Source organism: Lepisma saccharinum, chromosome 12, assembly GCF_977018435.1.
Source record: "Lepisma saccharinum chromosome 12, izLepSacc3.1, whole genome shotgun sequence".
Taxonomy (NCBI): domain Eukaryota; kingdom Metazoa; phylum Arthropoda; class Insecta; order Zygentoma; family Lepismatidae; genus Lepisma; species Lepisma saccharinum.
In genome coordinates this window covers 40,731,361-40,753,429 of record NC_139240.1, presented here as the reverse complement: position 1 = coordinate 40,753,429, position 22,069 = coordinate 40,731,361, and the positions used below count along the sequence as shown (strand labels likewise).

At 37.3% G+C, this 22,069-nt stretch overlaps 1 protein-coding gene across 1 annotated transcript; it reads right to left on the bottom strand.

The window, feature by feature from the left end:
* Positions 1 to 3,866: 3,866 nt before the first annotated feature.
* LOC145996446 (serine protease inhibitor dipetalogastin-like) lies at positions 3,867 to 21,566 on the bottom strand. Its single transcript, XM_083132931.1, has 9 exons — positions 21,440 to 21,566; positions 16,663 to 16,857; positions 12,730 to 12,879; positions 11,180 to 11,332; positions 10,288 to 10,446; positions 8,679 to 8,864; positions 7,587 to 7,844; positions 6,254 to 6,409; positions 3,867 to 3,941 (listed from the first exon to the last, which is right to left on the bottom strand). Exons 1-9 carry the CDS (start codon positions 21,468 to 21,470, stop codon positions 3,895 to 3,897), a joined length of 1,335 nt encoding a protein of 444 aa, XP_082989057.1. The 5' UTR covers positions 21,471 to 21,566; the 3' UTR covers positions 3,867 to 3,894.
* Positions 21,567 to 22,069: the final 503 nt, after the last annotated feature.

Here is a 22,069-nt window from a genome sequence, read left to right as displayed (position 1 = left end):
AATGTATGACGAATATAATTATTAGTTTTGTCCATATCACAAGTAAACGTTGCGAGCGAAGCGATCAAGAAAAATTTTAGATCCATTTTTGCAGACTGAAAATAATATTAATTTAAAAGGAGCAAATAACTTCATGGGGCGTTTCATTTAGGTCATTTGACTCCCAGGTCCGACTCCCGCCGCACCCTAGCTACCTACGGCTCTGAAGTTGAGACTGTAAGAAAAGCAGATATTGCGAACGAAGCGAACAAGAACATTTTACGAAATTTATTTTTCTTTGTATAAAATTTGAAATCGAGGGGCAATTGAACCTCCTTGCCCTCTCCCCTGCAGGTGCTCTTGGCCGTCTGGATGAAAAAAGTGCAAGAAATAGGGGACAACTAATTCCCTCTTGAGTATCCTTTTGTCCTGCTATTTTTGGATTCTGCTATAGTCTTGCATTTTTTTACTTCATTGTGTGCCTCCTCTTGTCCCCCTAGAATTGATTTCCGACCAAGGTTGGGGAGGGCAATGACTCCTTGTTCCCCTGTGGTTGCGCGACTGATAGAAAAGGCATTTTCAAAATAAAAAATATGAAACGCTTATTATAATGATAACATTTGAACAAGAAGGCCACGATAGTAATTTATATATTGTAGTACAGAATGTTATAGTATTTTATTTACATGGTTGATATTTCTTTTTGTGAATTGTCAATTTATATATTGTTATACTGTATTATGCAGTAGGCCAGTAGTAACTTCAATTAATCCAACTTTTTAGCAACGCACCAGGTGGAGGCACATAGTGGTCCGGATTCCACATTAAACTATAGGCCCAGTTCCGATTAGCTTTTCTGTGCATAAAGTGGACTTAAAAAATAAACTGAAACTAACAAACAAATAGCCACCTTTATGTAATTAGAAATAAGGTTTAGGTGCTAATCAATTGAGAACTTCCCGATTTGGCGCCCTCTTCCCGAGGGTGCGCCGGGTCAGTCGGTCCTTAATCCGCCCCTGTGGAAGTCCAGGAGGGCACAGAAAAGAAAATATCTATTCATCACGGCTGTATCTGTGAGCAATTGTAAGCAGTAAAAAAAAAAAGGCACCAAATTTGTGTTTTCGGAAGAGCGCCGAGTCGAAAAGGGGCAACGGGATATTGCTCGGTGTTCCGTGGGCCAGTCCGGTCCTGTATGTGGCCAAACTTTACACTGGGTTTGTTGCTTTCTCGTGTTTGTCATTACCTCCAGAACTTTTTGTGTAGAAGAAATATCGTCAACAAAACTTGAAGTCAGATGAACATTGACACGAGACCCTGATACGAGAGGCTGAAATGCGAGCTGGTGATTCTTCCAAATGTGGTTCAGCCAAATGAAATCGAGTTTGGGCTGAATCGCAAACACTCTTTAAAAAAAAGGGGGGAGGTACGAAAATGTGCCTAGCAGCATTTTACCCCTGAAAAGAGATAAAATGGGCCAACCCTTTCATATTTGTGTAGCTATGTCATTAATTTTGGTCGGTACTGGACGACAAATGGGTGGTCGGTATTGCAGGAAACTCACACGTTACCGGTACCATAAATGACAATGGTGCATTGTGTACGGAAACTACAGATATATGAGCCAATACCACTTTGAACCGATACAGATTCCTATACTCTCACCGATACTGATACATGAAATTTGTAGAAAGTACGAATTTTGCACAATTTCAAGGATAATTAGACTGCGAAAGTGTCGCGTGGAATTTTTGTGAAGCCCGTGAAAGACAAAAATCTTGGAGAAAAATCGGCCGGTATCGGAAAATTCCAATCGAGACTTTACGATATCGATACCACTGGTATCGGCCGATACATTGGCATCGACATCGGCTCAGCCCTAATACAATTATATCGAATTCGAACCTAATAGACTATAGTTACACTAAAGTAATCAGTTCACCTCAAAAGGATAAGCATGAGCTTCTATGTAACATTTGGCAACAATCAATAACAAACAATGAACACCTTCACTGCCTCTTAGCTCCCTTAACTCCGCACACAAAGCGAAAAAATCAAACAATGTAAATATTCCTACAGTTTCATTCAATTTTTAAATAATCGTGAATATGGTAATAACAACATTTTTCTGTTTATCAGTTGGATACACTGTATCAACGACAAAGATGACGGTTAAATCTTATAATCTCTTCTACGACAACTAAATACCATGTTATGCACAAATGATCTTTAAAATACCGCATGTAGTACAGTACAACGCAAATAAATACAAGGAGCCATTTTTAAAACACGCTATTCGTCGTCTACTTATATGTAACACTAGTATTATTTGTAGTTTTTGGCACCTCCAAATTCACTAGTTCTTGTAACTTCTACGTTCAACAAATACTACAAGTTCCAAACTTCACTGCAAGATCGAAACACTTCCTTCAGTTCGTTTAGTTTTGAGTTGGGAAAGAGAATTTAAAAAGTGACCCGATTCACCCTAAAGTCTCAATTAGACTAGGATAGTTTACTCGCTACTCTCTTGCGAATTTACTCGCTGCTATAAAACTCGCTCAATGTAACAACGTTGGCTAGTTAACTCGTCGCTCGCTTTGCTCCAGCGAGTAAAGTTAAAGACTGGGCTACTTTTCTCGCTACTCGCTTGATATTTTACCGTCCGGCTAGAGTGAGCGTCAAATCTCCTGCATATGGCCTTGGACGGCTGAACAGCACCAGCGAATCACAGACGTGCGGCGTTGCCTAGTTGAGCGTTTCGCTCAACCACGCTGGATCTTTTCCGTGTGAGATTTCGACATGGCACCGTTGCAGTGCGCTGGTATTGGCTATCGCCATATGCAGGAGATTTGACGCGCACTCTAGTAAACTCGCTGTGTGTAATATATCGCTCTAGTAAAAATCGCTCTATGTGTAGTTGTGGCCAAAATGTCGGAAGAAGTAATACGTGCGGGAATTGTTGTTGTTGCTCTTTTGTTACGCCTGGAGGTTGAAAAAAAGGAAAACTAGAAAAGTGTGGGTCAAGCAGTGGGTAGCAAGACGGGAAAAACATGGTGCATCTAATACTTTGTTGAAGGAGTTGAGGGACGAAGATCCTTTAGCCTACCGAAATATTTTGAGAATGGACGGGGCTTTTTCTGTTCTTTTCCATTTTACCTAGTTCTTGTCTAAAGAGATCTTTTACATTTTTAATTTCGGCCTTCAGCTGCTTTTCGTCCATGCCTTGGAGTAAGTTCTCGATTTCAAGCTGTTCGTACATTTTTTTTTTTGAAAACTTAAGTCTTTTAACTTTACATTACAATAGTCTCTGTGTGTGATGTTCCATAACGTAGTATATTATTCATACATTTTTAAAAATTCAACAATATTATTGCTGTTCCACTTCATTTTACTAAACTATTAAAACACAGAAACACCTGGAACACAAGGTAAAATATCTCTCGAAACCTCTAGAGCGAGTTTTTACTAGCTCTGTGTAATCTACACTCGCTGCGTTAGTTGTCACACGTTCTCTCGCGGACGAGTTTACTCGCCGGCGAGTAACTGGTAAACTCGCCAAATGTAATTGAGCCTTAAGTTACCCTATATGATGCACTGCTATAGTATTCTTCCGCATATCTCTGTAACTGCTGCTATAAAACGCTGGATGCGAAATTTTATATTTACGAATTGACTATTAAAATCACGTATTAACAACACTTATGCATTAAATCGAGTTCACAGGTAGTATTTTGAGCGTTCGATATTAGGATAGCACACCCCAAAAGTGATGTAAATCTGAAGTAATTGAAAACATTAGAGGAAAACATTGTCGACGTTATGTAATTTATTCAGGTTTAACAAAATATATATTATATATATATATATATATATATATATATATATATATATATATATATATATATATTACATTGATATCTATTTGCTTTCTTCCAGACACTGCCCTCCGTGTAGAATAGCTAGACCTGAAATAAAAGAACGGAAGTATTGATTAGTTCAGTTCATAGCTTTTATAGATAAATTAACATCTCTGGTTTATATCACACAATGTATTAGCGCCACGTGGATCGTTTCCAAACTCGCAAAAAAGTAAAGTTACCGTCTGTGCATTTGCAACCAGCCATGAAAGCTCATATGGGTGTGGAGATAAGGCTACACACACATTATTGATCTTGGCCATAACTTGTGATGTGATCAGCTTCACACTTTGGCCGCCTTTACACCCTAGAGTACATTCCTTATTCCCCGGCCGCCGTACGTTGGTCTATTCACAGCGTAGAACGGTTATTTTGACAAAATCCTGTTTCCCTGCTGGCTGCTTTGGGAAGAAGGAATTTTAATTTTGACGCTTCTTGCCCAAGCAGTAGGCCTAATTAGCTGTTAAACTTAGACTACCATAAAGGCGGTCTCCGCGCCGGATGCTAGGACGTCGCGACTATAGGAGCTGGGTGAACTCCACAGCCGCTTTAGGCAGGGACATTGGCTGAAAAATTCCCACCCACCCAGCAAATCGAACTCGGGTTTCCTGCGTAGCAGTGAAACGCCATACCGACTAGAATCTAGGGAACACCATGGCGTAGTAATAATGCTGTCGCCATGCAAGCAAGGGATCCCTGGTTCGATTTCCGGTGGAGGCTCATAGCTGTTAGGATCCCACTCTAAATTTCAGGCTAAGCCACGATTAACCTATTTGTGCATAAAGGGGACTTTGCAACAGTCCTTTAATTCAAAGACATTTTTTGCAATTATATTTTGTTATTTAGTTTTGTGCATAATCTGAAAAGAATGAAGAAAATTCTGTTGTGCTACTCTATTCAATGTTGATGTTATTTTGTTTGTTATTCGTTACTATAGTGACTGTAGAAATGGGTTAATATACTAATGTGATAAGTAACATTTGAAAAGTTATTTTTATTTAAAATATTGCAACAAACTGCCCCACAGTGGGGACAGTTGCAACTTGTAACAAACTTTGTCAAGACTCTTTCTACGTGTACTGGACACAATAATACCCTGCTTCCAAATTTGTAATTCTGGGTTCGAATTCCACGTAAGCTAGACATTGAACTAGCGAGAGAATTACAAAACATGTTTACCACCACAAATAGTTAAATTCACAGTCAGACAGAACCAGATATATATGCGTGTCAGACAAAAATGCGAAGATGGGGATGAGTTATGTCTCAGTTATGAATATCCCTGAATTTGCGCTGTATTGAAATAAAGTTAGAATTTTGCTGCTGTTATATTAAAAGCTGATTTTCATGGAGCTTGAAAGTTCATTGGAACAGCTGATGATTTTAAGAGCTAAGCGAAAGTGCAAAAAGGTCAGATCTTATTGTTAAGCTGCAACAGTGATGGCTTTTGTAGCAGGAAATTTCATCACACACGTGAAGAGTAGATTATTCTGATGTGATCCATATTTTTTATGTGACGTCACCACTTGAAAATATGTCACTGGTATACTCTTCTGTGAAATAAAGCTTAATTATTGTGTTATTGTATATAAATTTCATTTCTCAACATATAAATCACATAGAATTACTCAAAGTTGAACATGAAATGCAATACATATTAAACAAGAGATATACATTAGTAACAAGGTGAATATACAATATACAAACATTATAATATAACCACTAATAATACTAAATATACAAAGAAACGTATCGATGCATCATTTCAAGAGAAAAATCTGAATACAAGATTTGCCGGCCCCCGTTGGCGGAGCGGTTAGCATATCACGCTACGACGCCAGGTTTCTCGGGTTCGAATCCCGGTCTGGTCATGGATGTTTGTGAATGTTCAATCATCAATTTCATCATATTATCACTCATCCCCATCTTCGCAAATTAGTGAAAAGTGGCACCAATAGCGAAGTAAAATAAATCAATCAATCAATGAATCTGAATACAAGATTAAATTTCAAAGTATTGGCGGGTTTTCTTAGCTCTTTAAAAATGTATATAGTGTCGAAAAGTTGAGGAAATTAATAATTTAAGCCACTAACGAAACGAAAGTTCGTATTTATAATATCAATTATAAGGTAAGTACACAATCCATCTTTTGATCTCGCCACCGAAGTTCTGTGTTTCAAATCCCCACTTGGGTATGGATATTCGTTACCAGTGACCCTCCATCAATTTAATCATATCATCACTCATCCTCATCGACGCGAATAGTCAAAAGTTGCAGAAAAGCGACGATAAATAATAAAAATACAAACCTATTACAAAGATTTAAGCATTATTCAGAAACCACAGTATAATGAGCATACCTTCATTTTCTGTTGCCGCACACCATAGACTATTGGGAGTTCCATAGGTTTTCCCATCGGTCCCACAGACGGGATTAGCAAAATAATCGGACCCTCGTTTCAGCTTGTAGCATGGATGGTCCTCCTCCAGACAGTCACCTTTCCTCAGGGGGAAAACTGGAAAGACATAGAAAGACTTCTTTAAAAATATATCGAAAAAAGTTTTGTTGCATCTAAGAGCGCAGACGAATTACAATTCTATGTTTAGAAGGCTGAGCGAAGATATCAATAACAATGGTTATTCCTATTGGTGGGTGATATTTCAAATTTCATATCAACAGTGAAACATCACCATTAACCTCATTACAGTTTATAGCATTAAAATTATTGTTCCTTTTCAAGACACAAAATCTTCAAATAATGTATGTGTAGGGGAGAAGGCGCGGTTGGAGCACGATCACAGTAATACTGATGTTGTGGTTCTGAGAATTCTGATTTGAGCATTGAATGAGTTCGATTTAGCTGCCTTAGATATACGTGTGTAGTACGCACTGTCCGCATCAAACGCCTTGATTTATAAAGCTGAACAACAACTTGTTCCATATCTTCGATAAATTCGACGATTTAGAATGTAAAAATTCGTTCTACAAAAAATGTTCTAAATGTTTGTCAAATCCAAAGATTTAGTGTGTAAAGTAATTGTAAAAACAATTTGTTTCAAATCTTCGACAACTTCGATGATTTAGAATGTACAAAGTAGTTGTACAAAAAATGTTCCAATTGTTTTGCAAATCCAAAGATTTTGGGTGTTTAAAGTAATTGTAAAAACATATTTGTTCCAAAGCTTCGATAAATTCGACGATTTAGAATGTACGGACATCCAAACTAGTTCTACAAAAAAATATTACAAATGTTTGGCAAATCCAAAGATTTAGGGTGTGTAAAGGTAAAAACAAATTAGTTCCAATTCTTCAATAAATTCGACAATTTATAATGTACGTAGGGTATATACAAAGTAATTCTATAAAAATGTTCCAAATGTTTGGCAAATGCAGACGGTGTGTAAAGTAATTGTACAAACAAATTTGTTCCAAATCATTGACAAATTTAAAGAATTTAGTCGTGTTATAGTTTTACAAATAACAGTATTTCACAAATTCAACAATTTCGTGTGTAGAAAGTAGCCTTTTAAAAATTACAAACCATCAACAATTCAACGATTCTTGGTAAGGAAAGTTCTACAAAACTTTGTTTCTAATATTGAGGGTGGGGGGCATTACTTTGGACGTGCAGAGTAATTGTTGTAAATAAATTTTTCAAAGGGGGTGACATATTAAGTTGATATGATACTTACTCCTATTGTTTGTCTTTCTTGCCTCGCAGAGATCTTCTATGGAGTCGTAGGTTAGGCCATCATTACCACAGACAGTGCTGTTTTCATAATAGTTGGGATAACCACCGCCAGGATGGAATCCTCCATACCCACCACCACCATAATGCTGTAGTCTCCGGTTGGCATTGAATGGAACTGGAAGGAATGGGCATCGGGTACGGAACATATATTCCTCATCTTCTTCATCTTCACAACCCTCAGACCTGCTCAGCGTGATTTCTGAAGAATAGAGCAAGAAATTACAGCCCCTGTATAGTCACGGGAATTTCTGGGTTGTGGCGATCCTATGAGGGGTCGCTCTACAACCTACAGGGGTAGTGGTGCTTGCGCATCCCCTAATTTTTTCCTCGCCCCCTTCCGCACCCCCTTTCAAAACCTATCTTGCGCAAAAACGCTATTAAATCTTGCAGTACCATATTACGTTATGAGGACTTATTAAAACCGTTACCACTATATCATCGGGGAGGCTCACACGAAAGTTCTGAAATTCATGTATAGTATTATATTCACAAGAATTTAACTTTATTTTAAATTATTATTATTGAGTAATATTTGTATAGTATATGCTAATTGGAGAGATAAAATGGAAAACTATTAATATTAATTGGCTAAAACGCTACGCAAGCTAGAAATGTGTGTACAATAGAAATAATTATAATAGAATATATGCATTCTACAAACAAGAATTTACTGTACAGTTGTCAAAGTATTTAGAGCCCTCATCACAATTTAGCCCATGCTCTTTCTTAGCTACCCAAGAGACGTCACAGAACTGCTCCAGAGGCTTCGGGAAATTTCAGATGAACAGTTCAGCCAAATATTTCAAACTTCTTCTGAAAAGTGTCAACAGATATCCAATTCTGAAATTACTATTCCAAAAATAAAAAAATCAAACAAAGAAAAAAACAAATGCGATAACTAGACTCGTACTATTATAGAGGGGGGAGGCACCATTGGTCTTGGGTGATGGGCACCCCTGATTGAACCCCTCTCAAATTTACTTCTGGATACGCCCCTGCTCCCTCGTATTTCCATATGGTTACCATTACTCACCACCGCCAACGTTGTTCTTCTTGTAGCAGGCAAATACGAAGGGGTTCTCGTGGGTTTTCTTGTCGCTGTCACACACAGGGCGGTACATTGGTCTGAGTCTTGCCACTGTACAAGGATCTTCCAAATTATCTGCAGCTTCCGTCATTTCCTCAACAGTACACTCTCCTGAGTGAACTATCTTCAATCCTGACGCAGAGAAAGAATAACAGATGGTTTGTTTTAAGAAAAATTAGCTCTCAAATTAAAAACTTTTACTTAGTTACTACAGTTCCAATCCAAATCAAATTCCATGACTTTCTAGCTTTGAAGTAAATGTTTAAATTACTGCAACTGTTGATAGTTTATTTTTAGGGTGGATATATATGAAAGAATTCCAAATTCGAGGGATACAAGATCTTTTAATGTGTTTTATTTCGCGTGCATATAAACCTGTTGTAGAAAATTAACAAATTTGTGAAAGAATCATGTTCACAAAATGTACAATCATGTTCCGTGACATGTCCAGGTTTTTGAGTAATTTTGCGAAATTCTCTAACTTTTCCATGACTATTTCAAGGGGCGGGAAGTGAATTTTCCTACCACAACATGTCACGAAATTATGCAAAATGACATCAAATGTAAAATTTAGTGATTGTTTGTTTGCTGGCACAACAGTCACGAGTGTGGGTGATCCTGTGTTATACAAAATCCATGATCCCTCTTTTTAAAAACAAAATTATAGCAAGATGTAGATTGAAAAAGTGGTCTACTTTATGATCAATGCATTTCACATAGGTGTTGATTATGAATATGGATATTAGAATTAAAATGTGTCTTTTGTATAACAAATGAAAACACCGAACATCATATTTGAATCTGAAATTCTATCTTGTAAACATTTTACCGATGGCAAATGTAAAAATATGGTTCTCTGTTATTTTTATTATCTTTTTCCTTTAAATCAAGTGTGTTTCCAGACGAAGGATTTATTCTGTAGCTGGGGAAAATGCCCCCTGCTTCATTTGTACCTTTTTCTTTAAGATCACGAACTTCGAATTCCACAAATCAAGACACCAGAATAACTGATTTTAGTTTCAAAACTTAGTGGGATAGATACTATAAAGAGCATTCTCTGTTTTGCTAAATTTACGTCCAATGTTCTTTTAATTAGGTAAATAAAATCAACATTTTCTTTTGTCAACATGAAGACAAAACATGAATTTCTTTCTTTTATATAATGCCAACAAGATCTCATGAAAACAAGCCAATATTTTTGTTAAGAATACGCAATGAGAGAGATCAATCTTCGTGACGGAGTGCAGGTTAGCAGAGAGCATTACGAGGCCAGGGGTCCCGTGTTCGAATCCCGAACTGGGCATGGGTGTTCTTTGTGAGTGTATCAATGGCATATCGACACTCATTCTAATCTTCGCGATTAGTCATAAGTGTCAGAAAAGCGAAGTAAAATAAACCAAATCAACCAGTGAGCAATTCATAGGGTAACTTACAAATTAGAAATTTCTCAAAACATCTAACGAAAATTCTGTAAAATAACAATTAAACATATTTGTTTAATGTCCATATATTTTCCATATCATGAATTTATGTTAGAATACAACGTAACATTTACCTGGGTTATGTGGTAAAAGGCACTTCAATTCTTCAATACTCCTATAGGTGATGCCATTCGAGCAACATACTGCTTCTCCAAAGAATCCTGCATTCTTGCATGGGTTACGTGATTGAAATCGATTGAAGCATTCGGTTTCGTTGAAAGATTCGTCTGTATCTACGGAGAAAATTTGTTAACGTCTATCTTAACTTAATGAAAGTAAAACGGGAAAAATATTTCAATAATGTGTGGTGATATCACATTTGATTGAAACATGCAAAAGTAGCGTCAACTTCATATACATTTTAGGGGTATAATGTTGTGTGAAAGATATTAACAAAATACAATAACTATGATTTTCAGTATCCTAACTGTAAAAAATATAATAAAAATAATGGACAACAATTGTGTTAGATATTCACTGATACGGTAGATCGAGTAGCAACGTCTCTTCATTTATGTAATAATAACAATAAATTTGGATTGAAATTGGTATATTTTTAATAACTTATAATAGTTATTATTGTAAAATAACAATAATTATTATTGTCATTATTATGTGTACTGATCAAGTTTTATCTGACCCCTCTACAAATATTTCTGGCAACGCCCGTGCAGATAAGGGATGAGGCCCCCAGAAATAAAATTCTGGCTACGGGCCTGCTTTGGACTAATCATGACTATTATGTATTTCCAATGCGGATCAATTGAACACTTTTTTTAAAAAATGCTGGTTGGTTTTTCCACGGTTGCATCCTGTAAATACAGATACAAGTACACGTAGAAATTTTCAGCGGGTTCGAGTCCTGGTCGAGCCTGCATTTTTCGCTGAAAGTTTCTACGTAGCTTATCTCCTGTGTGTTCCTAATCTACAATAAGATACAAGTATAGTTTGAAAGATTTTACTTACAGCCAAAGCCCGTTGCAGTACGATGCTTCATGTTGTAGCACACCAAGGCCTCTTTGTTTGCGAAAGTGATGCTTGAGCGGTAGCCACACACTGGCTTGTAGAAATAGTTGTAGTCTTCACAGAGGCATTCACCCTCGTATTTAATCTCGATTTCTGTAGGAATGAGAGGGAAATAATAGAGATTTGAAATCGAACAGGTCGTGTTGTTTTGAATTCTTTTGTCGCAACGATGTACGTACTCCTGAAACAGTGTTTATCAGTCCTTGCATAACTAAACTCACGGCGATGAAATTAGGCGGGTGACAGAAGTTCGCGCTGTTGCCACGTCGGAGCACAACCCGTGTGTTCGGAGGTTTAAGAGAATGAGAGATCTCATTGTAGAGTTGGTTTTTGTAATAGCTGACACAAACTAACAATATTTGCTCGAAAGGTCAGAGATGACACAAAAGTGCCGCTCGAACTAGGCAACGCAGCCCGATTGACGTTGCCACATATGTAGCTTTCCCATATGTAGCACCAGCGAAATTCATCCCAGCCGCCTATTTTCATGGCCGTGAGTTTAGGAGTTTATTTCAGGGGTGTCTAAGTTAATCGATTCTTATGTGCAAATTATTTACGCATGTGTCAAATAAGAATTTACAATGTTTAATGAGCATTTGCGGATTACTAGTTACTTCCATGTTGATCAGCATGGCCGTATGGAAGAATTTAACAGGTTCAAACCCCTCCCATTGATTTTGTAAGCATTTTGCACTAATTGCGTAATCAAATCAACAATTAATCATTTAATTATATTACTTGGAAGAATTTAGAAAAAATGTTTATGTCTATTTACAATGGATGGTCACACAATACACTTACAATTACGATATTTTTCATAACCTAAGAAGTTTCAAAATTTATTATGGAAAAAATTACTGTAATTGGCATTAATAAATTGTATGTAGACTCCAAAAGTGAAATTTCAGACATAGTTTCACAGATTTGTTCTAAAGTTGAAAACAGTAATATGGATGCACTTCTACAATAAACGCAATGTAGAATAATAATGTTGTTAATTGATACAATGATCGTTTAAAGGGAAATACGTATATTATTGATTAATTGTAAACTGTGTAATAATAATCATAATATTTAATAACCTTTTGTAATTATAATCATTAACATCAAGTAATAATTAATACTATTATTATTATTAAAGGTCTATAAGTATGAAGATTGCTATCTTTGGGTTGCTAAAAGTCGATCGAACCTATTCCATTATTTCTTTATATAGCTACTATATACACACGGTCATGGTACCAAATATATAAATATATTTTTTAAAAAAAAAAAATTGGCAATTCAAGTACAGTTTTCATCACTATTATTGCAAAAGCCATGTAAAACATTTGTAACTTTAATGTTTGGAAGCTTATGTTTTAGACATTTCCTGTAAGCATGGTCTTTTTCATTGAACCAGACAGCTCATGTACAGTAACGCACACTTCTGGGTTGTAATGATTCCTTGAAATGTTCCTTGACTGTTTAGTTCCCTTGTTGTTCTTTACCTGCAGACATTCCTCGAGAAGAACACTTCAGATCCCATATGTTGTTGTATGTGTTGTTGTCGACACCACAGATTCTCTTCTGATAGCTCCATCTGTATAGGCAAGGGTCGAAGTCAAAGCGGTCTTCGCAGGGTCCATCGGAGAAGTTTTCTTGTGTTGGACAAAATAAACCGTTCGTTAAAAGATGAAATGAACTCACACAGAACAGTAAATGGGCAATTCCATTGTGACGGATGTGCAAATTTACATTTATTTTTTAAAATTATTTCCTTAGCATCTTCAAATATGTAACTCTTATCAATTCATGTACGAGGGCCATCCGGAAAGTAGTACCCGTTCGCGCCGTGTGAAGCGCTAGTGACGCGAATAGCCGCCGCTCAAGGTCAAACGACTTCAGCTGACTGTCTGCTCAGTGCGTGCGAAGTTTAGTAGCGCTGTCATTGAAGTTATTGTTTCTGTGAGTGTTTACAATGTTCAAAAGAATTGAAAACGCCGCCACTTGCGAAGTTAGGACTGTGATCAGATTTCTCAACGCCAGGAATGTGCGACCATGTGATATTCACCGTCAATTAATGGAAGTTTATGGAGACAATGTTATTGATGAGTCGTCTGTTCGGCGCTGGTGTCGAAACTTTAACTCGGGGAGGGAGAACGTCCATGATGACGAACGTTCCGGGCGCCTGTCTGTCATTACAGACGAAATGCTGAGTGCAGTTGACGAACGAATTCATCAAGAATGATCGGCGCGTCACACTGGATGAAATCAGTGATCAGTTCACTGATGTTTCACAAACAATTCTTCATGAAATTGTCAAAGATCATCTGAAGTACGGGAAAATTTGTGCAAGGTGGGTCCCTCGCTTCCTTACATTTCATAGTGATGAGGAACTGAAAGACTTTTCCCAATGGACTGGCGGCAGAGGAATATGAAGCTGGGTTACAGAAACTCGTCACATGTTATAATAAATGCTTAAATGTACATGGAGACTATGCAAAGAAGTAGTTTAAAGTTTGTTGTTAACAATTACAAAGTTTTTTTTTTAAAAAAAATATTTGTTAGTTTTTTAAAATTAAAAAAAAAAAACGTGTTCTACTTTCCGGATGGCCCTCGTAATTTAATTCGCCTTGATGAAACCTTATTTTATTTCAGAATATATCTCCCTAATCTCAATTTTCATCTACAGAAAATACATTTTTTACAATTGTGACGGGTGCGACACTTCTGAGAAATGACTTTTAGGACCTTTCTCAGTCTTTCAGAAAACTCTGTTTACTGAGATGCTTTTAGTTTCTAAAATTATTACTACATCCTTTTTTTAATAGTCATTTTTGGCTGCGACGAGTGTGACAAATTATGTTACGGGTGCAACATCATGCACATGTAGGATTATGGAACAATGCAAAGGCTATGAGAATTATCATAAATACAGGGTGGCTCAATAAGTCACTTAACACTCTCAGTACAAGGCCACTGCGGCATGAAATGTGAAAATGGCGATGACCCATCATTGCCTGGCCAAGGGGGAACCACATTGACGCCACCCACACGTTCGGCGGCTATCTTGATGTCCGCCATCTTGAATTCAACTTCAGAATTTTAAATGGGAAGGGGGTCGTGCGACATATCAAAATGGGCTAGAATTTCACGAGAAATGCAATGGTGAAGGTTTTTTCGACGTATCTTTAACCAGTAAAAAGTTATGACTGAATTCTTGTACCAATTTGCTCCTTTTCGAGGTGTTAGAAATATGCCTTAAAATTTGTTTAGCGCATCGGTAATGCATCGAGATCAAAGTGATGTCTAGGGAGAGAAGTTCGCATGCCATTGCACAAGATTTTAATCGGATACGTCCATGAAGAGCTGCGCATTATAAATGGTTGTTGCGAACAATTTACAGTGTGACGCTTCCATTGAATTAAAAGTCCTTCACAGTGACAAGGCTAATGTTTATGTTCAGAAGGAAGTTCATAAACAGAATATGCGACCCTTGTCATCTGATAACTAACTTTGGACAAGAACTGGTTCACAACGTTCCCATAAGTGTTCTGGTGTTCTTCCCTATTAAAAAAACTCTGTAAAAAGTACCTTCTTCCATAACCAAGGATGAAAAAACTGTTTATTTAACAAATCCAAGTAGAACTAAGCATTTAAGGTTCCGTTGATGGAAAATTGACTAACCAATGGTGTTCCACACAGCACGCCACACCATTAACTTACCAGCACTAACCATTCAGCTTCGATCTGTCGAAAAAATGGGCTATCAGATAAAAAGCATCGAATATTCTGTTTATAAACTTCCTTATGAAAATAAACATTAGCCTTGTCACTGTGAAGGACTTTTAATTCAATGGAAGCGTCACACTGTAAATTGTTCGCGACAACCATTCATAATGCGCAACTCTTTATGGATGTATCCGATTAAAATCGTGTGCAATGGCATGCGAACGTCTCTCCCTAGACGTCACTTTGATCTCGATGCATTACCGATGCGCTGAACAAATTTTAAGGCATATTTCTAACACCTCGAAAAGGAGCAAATTGGTACAAGAATTCAGTCATAACTTTTTACTGGTTAAAGATACGTCGAAAAAACCTTCACCATTGCATTTCTCGTGAAATTTTAGCCCATTTTGATATGTCGCACAACCCCCTTCCCATTTAAAATTCTGAAGTTGAATTCAAGATGGCGGACATCAAGATGGCCACCGACCGTGTGGGTGGCGTTAATGTGGTTCCCCCTTGGCCTGATAACGTTTGGTCATCACCATTTCCATGTTGCGCGCTGCAGTGGCCTTGTACTGGGGGTGTTAAGTGACTTATTGAGCCACCCTGTAGATTCTTCAAACTAATGTTTGTTTCGGAAATGAAGTATGATATTTCAGATCTTAAGATATAGAAACAATCAATGAGACAATTAGAACGAAATTAGAATTAATTTAGTTTTATTATGGCAATGAAACTAAATTAAGTGGAGACACCACACAAATATAATCCCGCTTCTGCTATAAAAAGTAATAAGTTTGAAACAATATGTTATTTAAAAGCCATGAAACTAAGGTTTGTATTATTAATTCCAAATTCTGCATTATTTTCCCTGTAATTTCATATATAATAAAATAAGTGATACTTGGTATAAAAATAAAATTAATGTTGGTGTCTCTTTTTACATGGAATGGCTGAAATGCGTCAGTTCAAACAAAAAATCCAGTTCAGGCCAAATGTTTAAGTGCATCATCGAGAAAGATGCAGGAAGATGAATAAAAAAAAACGAATGAATTGATGCATTAAAATAGCTACAGTCGACATATAACGAAATACTCACTTGCTTCATATGATGCATTTTGGCGTTAGCTTCACAAACGACACTGCGAATTAATCTTTTTGCTTTGAGGGGGGGGGGGGGTGCCCACTCAGTGACATACTTGTGATTTCATTTCGGCAGGTAGGTTTTTACGTGTATGCAAATGTCTGTATGTTATCAGTCAAAGTACCTTGGAACATTGCTTCTAACCTAGGCCATTAAATCTTATGATAACATGAAAATTTAATTTAGAAACAGTATATTTACATTCTAAGTTAACCCAAACTCGAAAACTTAAGTGGAAAACAGCTTGCTGTTGTCTTGGCTTGGTTGAGGTTGGTCAGTTGCAGAATGGTGTTCTTGAATCCACAAGGCTGCTTACTTTTCGGCAAGGAAATCTTCGATGACTGGGACACCAAGGTATGTCCGTTGCAAATTTCATTACATTATAACCAATAGTTTGATTTTTATAAGATAAAATCAGGGGCCGAGAGCGAGTGAAACACCATGTACATGCAGAAATTTGGTACGTTTTGTGTTATCGAGGAATTTTTCGTTGTTTCAGCACAATATGTGTTGAGTTTTTTTCGTGCTTTTGACTTGTTATCATTACTGAAGTGCTTGACCTTACCTGATGGATAGTGGCTGTGGCATTTGAGCAGGAAAGCATTAGGGTAGGTCCTGCGACTCTGTTCTCCGCACACTGGGGCTATTGTAGTTTCCTCCTCTTCTGGTCTACATCTGCTCATTTGATGGACAGGTCCGTAAGGTCTTGGACGTGGTCTTCGACGAGATTGTGAATAGCCAAAGCCGCTGGTAACGCAAGCTGGAAGAGGAAAATTCTTGGCACAACTCGTCCGAAACTTATCACACACGGACATTGTCAAAAACATTTCTACGGCTGATCAGACTATTGATAAAACTTTAATACTAGAAATAACAATAATTAGTATTATACAATGAAAATAAATATCGTAAACTAATAAAAATAAATTATTTTTATTCCGAATTTATTATTATTATTAATCCTTTGATATTACTCTTGTGACATAGTGCTGTATAAAGTTTCTTTAAAACTGTTCTCTGTACTTTAAATAAACTACTACTACTACTATTATTATTATTATTATATCCTCTCGATATAAGTTATTTTCTAGCACAACCTTTTCCATGATTTTTTTTACATTTCATACAGTTACTGAAATTCATAGTAATTCTATTTTGTTATTAACTTTTACGCACCTCGTCTGAGTAAAAGCTTTAAAAGATATGAGGATTTTTTTCCCTGAAGCTTATGTTGTTTAACCTCTCAAGTAAAACTGTAATTTTTGGAATTGTTACAATTGTGGAACCATTTATCCTTTGCATTAAATGGTAGATATGAAAAAGATAAAAGATACCAGATAGATTACATACTGATACAAGAAAGATTTCGAAATTGTTTGAAAAATGCGAAGACATTGCCAGGAGCTGACATTAATTCAGACCACATCTTGCTAATAGGAGAAATCAATCTTACATTGAAGAAGATAACCCAAAACCAGGTGAGCAAGAAACCCCACTTAGAGAAGCTAAGGGAAGAAGACGAAAGACAAAAATTTGCAGAACATTTCCAAGGAAACTATAATAAGTTTAAAGCTAGTTGTAACAATAAGGATGAGATGTGGGATGGAATAAAAAGCTGCTTACAGAAGGCAGTGGATGAAACAATAGGCTACAGGGAAAGGAAAAGTGCAAAGAAACCATGGATTACTGAAAGTATGCTGGAAAAAATGGAGGAACGGAGAAAATGGAAGAATGTAAATACAGAAGAGGGAAGACATAATTACAAGATACTGAATAACCAGCTAAAAAGAGAAACTGACAGGGCAAAAGAACAATGGATGAAACAAAAATGTGAAGAAATTGAAGAACTGGAAAAAAGAGGAAGGTATGACTTGATGTATCGTGAAGTAAACTGCTTGGGCTTCCAAAAGAAGAAATGGAAAACAATGTGGATGATAGAAGACGAGGAAGGATGTGAAATCACAGACAAAAAAGGAATATCGAATGTGTGGGGAAAGTACGTTGAAGAGCTCTACCAGAAAGAGAATCGCACAGACAGTCTGAATGTAGAAAATGAAGACGACGTGCCTGACGATGAGAAAGGATACTATATCCTGAATGAAGAATTTGAGCAAGCACTCAAAGAAATGAGGAATGGGAAAGCAACGGGCACTGATGAAATTCCTGTTGAACTTATCAAATGCCTGGGAGATGGAAAAAGATAAATACTGCACTTATGCAATGAAATCTATGAGAAAAAGGATTGGCCACAAGATTTCACGGAGACTGTTTTGGTACCTCTGCAGAAGAAAAGCAATGCCAGAAAATGTTCTGAGTACAGGACAATCAGCTTGATATCTCACTCGGCAAAAATTCTTCTAAGAATTCTGAACAGACGCCTATACTCGAAGGTCAGTGGCGAGTTAGAGGAAGAACAGTTTGGTTTCAGGAAAGGAAGAGGTACAAGGGATGCAATTGGTTTACTGAGGACCATTGGGGAAAGATATTTAGAGAAAGGAAAGGAGGTGTTTGTAGTATTTGTAGACCTGGAGAAAGCCTTTGATAGAGTGAATTGGGTTAAACTTTTAGAAATTCTGAAGAAAATTGGTGTAGATTGGAAAGAGAGAAGACTTCTAAACAACTTATACATGAATCAACGAGTTAAAGTGAGAACAGGAGACGAAATGACAGAAGGCTGTGAAATTGGAAGAGGAGTACGACAAGGATGCTGCCTATCGCCTACTTTGTTTAATATTTATTTAGAAGATATAGTGAAAACTTGTTTCCAGGGCACAGGAGGTGTCAAATTAGGAGGAAGAAGAATAAACTGCATAAGATTTGCTGATGACATGGCATTATTCGCTGAGGATGAAATAACCATAAATAGTATGTTAGAAGAGTTAAACAGCAGCTGTGAGCAGTATGGGATGAAGATTAATGTAAAGAAGACAAAGGCAATGGTTATAGGACGGAAACCAAGGAATATTAATGTGAGAGCAAACAGTGAAAGAATCCAGCAAGTGGATAGCTTCAAGTACCTCGGATGCACTATAAGCAGTGACATGAGCTGCAACCAAGAAGTGAAAATGAGAATCGCAATAGCAAAAGAAGCTTTCAATAGAAGAAAAAATGTTTTTTGTGGACCCATGGACATAGGTCTAAGGAAGAGATTAGTGAAATGTTTTGTGTGGAGTGTAGCACTATATGGTGCAGAAACCTGGACGTTGAGAAGAAATGAAGAGAAACGACTCGAAGCTTTTGAAATGTGGACATGGCGAAAAATGGAGCGTGTAAAATGGACGGACAAGGTAAGAAACGAAGCCGTACTGAAAAGAGTTGGTGAAAAAAGATCTATACTGGAGACCATCAAGAAGAGGAAAAGAAACTGGTTAGGACACTGTCTAAGAAGAAACTGCCTGCTAAGAGATGCCTTGGAGGGAATGGTTGAAGGAAGAAAAGTCCGTGGAAGAAAGAGATATCAGCTTATGGATGATATTAAATTAACTGGGTCGTATGCTATTACGAAGCGTAAGGCAGAGAACAGGGAAAGCTGGAGATTGCAGTGAAAAACCTGCCAATTAGGCAGAAAACAATGAATGAATGAATGAATGAAAATATAATGTGGTTGCTGTATTTTATTGAATTTTCGATCTAACGCACTTTTCACTTTGATTATTCTGTTCAAATGCTAACTAACTGAACTTTATTTCTGTTATTAACAATAACAATAACGAGCGGTTTTGGTTGTGTGTAAATTGAAAAAGAAGTAAGTCAATTTCCAGGAAGGGGGTTCACGGATTCGACCTCCCTTCCCCATGCCCACACGGTGCTTATAAGACACACCTGTGGTAAGTAATGTAATGTAACTGGGACATCAGAATGTAACATTCCATATATATGAACGAGATAATGGGTCGTATTAATAAAAATCAGAATCATATAATTATTTGCTATGCAATCATTTGCGTGTATTATGAAATGCAACTGTTATGGAGGTACAGCATTAACTTTCAATTTGAGACTCTTCATTATTTACAATTATTAAAGTGTATGTTTATTATGTGCCTTTTAAAAATTGCCAGTGTCTATTATCGTGCTTGTTTTTATTTTTTATTTTTTTAATCCATATTTAATGCCATTTTTGCCTGCCTATTTGGTCAGTTCTTAGTTCCTAAGATTTCTACAAGTATCCATTCAAACATTTCACATTGACTGAAAGGATTGTTTTTAAGTCCACTTTATTGACAGATAGGCTAATCGGGACTGGACCTACAGTTTAAAGTGGAATCCGAACCACTACGTGTCTCCGCCGGCTATCGAACCCGGGACCTCTTGATTACAAGGCGATGACTCAATTTCATATGATCATCTCCATTCATCCTCATCGTCGCGATTAGCCCGACGTAAAATAACCAGATGGAAGGGAATGGAAACATATGGAACAGGACTCGAACCCGTGCTTGCTCGGTGTCTCTGTGGTGGAGCGTAAGATGGTATTTGAAGTGGGGATGAAGGGGACTTCGCCCCTCTGGTTGCTGCATTCTCCCACTGATTGTTATTTTTCCGTACTTGGGGGGAATCTATATAGCCTGTACCACAGCCGTCTCTAGGGAGAGAGGCAACTGGCTGGAACACCCGAGGGACAATAAAAATAAATGTTTATGGGTAATTTTCACGAGTTTATAGGGCGCTGGTGCTTCCAATTAAGCTGCTGATTTCAGTCTTCATGGATTGTTTCGATATACTTAAAAATATTTAAAATTACTGAAATCATATTCTAAACAAAGTACCAGATAAAAATAGTGTTCAATTATTTTAATAAAAAATAGTTTATATGCACTATTCGCTTAATCGAAGAATGAAATAATGAAGTGGAAATATTTTTTTTATATATATATAAAAAGGAAGTCTACTGTGTTTCAAAGGCAATAGATCCCGTTGCGGTAGCACTGGCAGAGACGATTCCACGCAGGTAAAACAGCGATAGCGAAAAATCAGGCGAAGCCAGGCCGGCTCGGTAGCTCAGTGGTTAGAGCAATGGCACGGTATGCCAGAGACCCGGGTTCGAGTCTTGGTCGAGCCTGCATTTTTCGCTGAGAAAAATTTCTAGTTTATCCAGAATTTTCAATATTGACGGGTGCACGATTTTAGGGGTAAAATAATAAAATTTGCACCAAAATGATAAAAGATTATTCCCTGTGAAAACGTTTAGGGGAGTATATAAATCACTGAGATATCGGATTTTTAAAATTAATCTGAACAATTTTTGTTATAGGCCCCGTGCATGCTAAGTGCACTAGGCCCCACACCCAACCAGGGCCGGCCCTGCCCCTCAGGTAAATAGGGAAGAAAGAGCAGCTTACCGACGATCACAAGCAGTGCATAGGCCTTCATGTTAGTCTCTGGCGCGTGAACCTTGGTCGAACACTACGATTTCTAGTTCGCGTTCAGAATACACATGTCCGAAATACTTTTGTAAAATACGTCAGCTGCCACATTGGGACCTTCGCACGCAACGCTTTGGTTATGTAGCTTCCTGCACGTGGCAGCATTTCGACCAATCATAGTAGCAGTTGCATTCATACGTCTGTCAATTGTTTATCTTTTATTTGTCCAAGTGACAAGCGAGCGGATGCGAGTGTACATCAAGATAAGAATCGACGGGAAATACACTCGTTCCCCCCACCCCCATTAATCTGATTTTTGTGCGTTACGTCAAACAGTATTGTCTGAAAAGGAAGCTGGATGCATAAGATAGATAACAAAAAACTCAAGAGAAATTTGTTTCATGATTTTCTTTTGAAATAATGTTAGAAATTCCATGCAACTAATAGAAAACATTCAAGTCTAGTTCAAATATTGTGAAATTGAGTTATTTTTAGCAATGATACAGAGCTTTGAAGGTAATCGCATATTGCTGGTATGCGAATATCTAACCCATCCGCAGTGAAAAGGATGTGATGGTACTACAGGAAACTCGGAGACCCAGTGTG

Coding starts and splice junctions, on each gene's coding strand:
- LOC145996446 (XM_083132931.1), bottom strand. CDS start 21,470: ATGAAGGCCTATGCACTGCTTGTGATCGTCG. Junction 10,447..11,179: donor TACTGCAACGGGCTTTGGCT/GTAAGTAAAATC, acceptor TTTTCTCCGTAG/ATACAGACGAATCTTTCAAC. Junction 8,865..10,287: donor CCTTTTACCACATAACCCAG/GTAAATGTTACG, acceptor TCTCTGCGTCAG/GATTGAAGATAGTTCACTCA.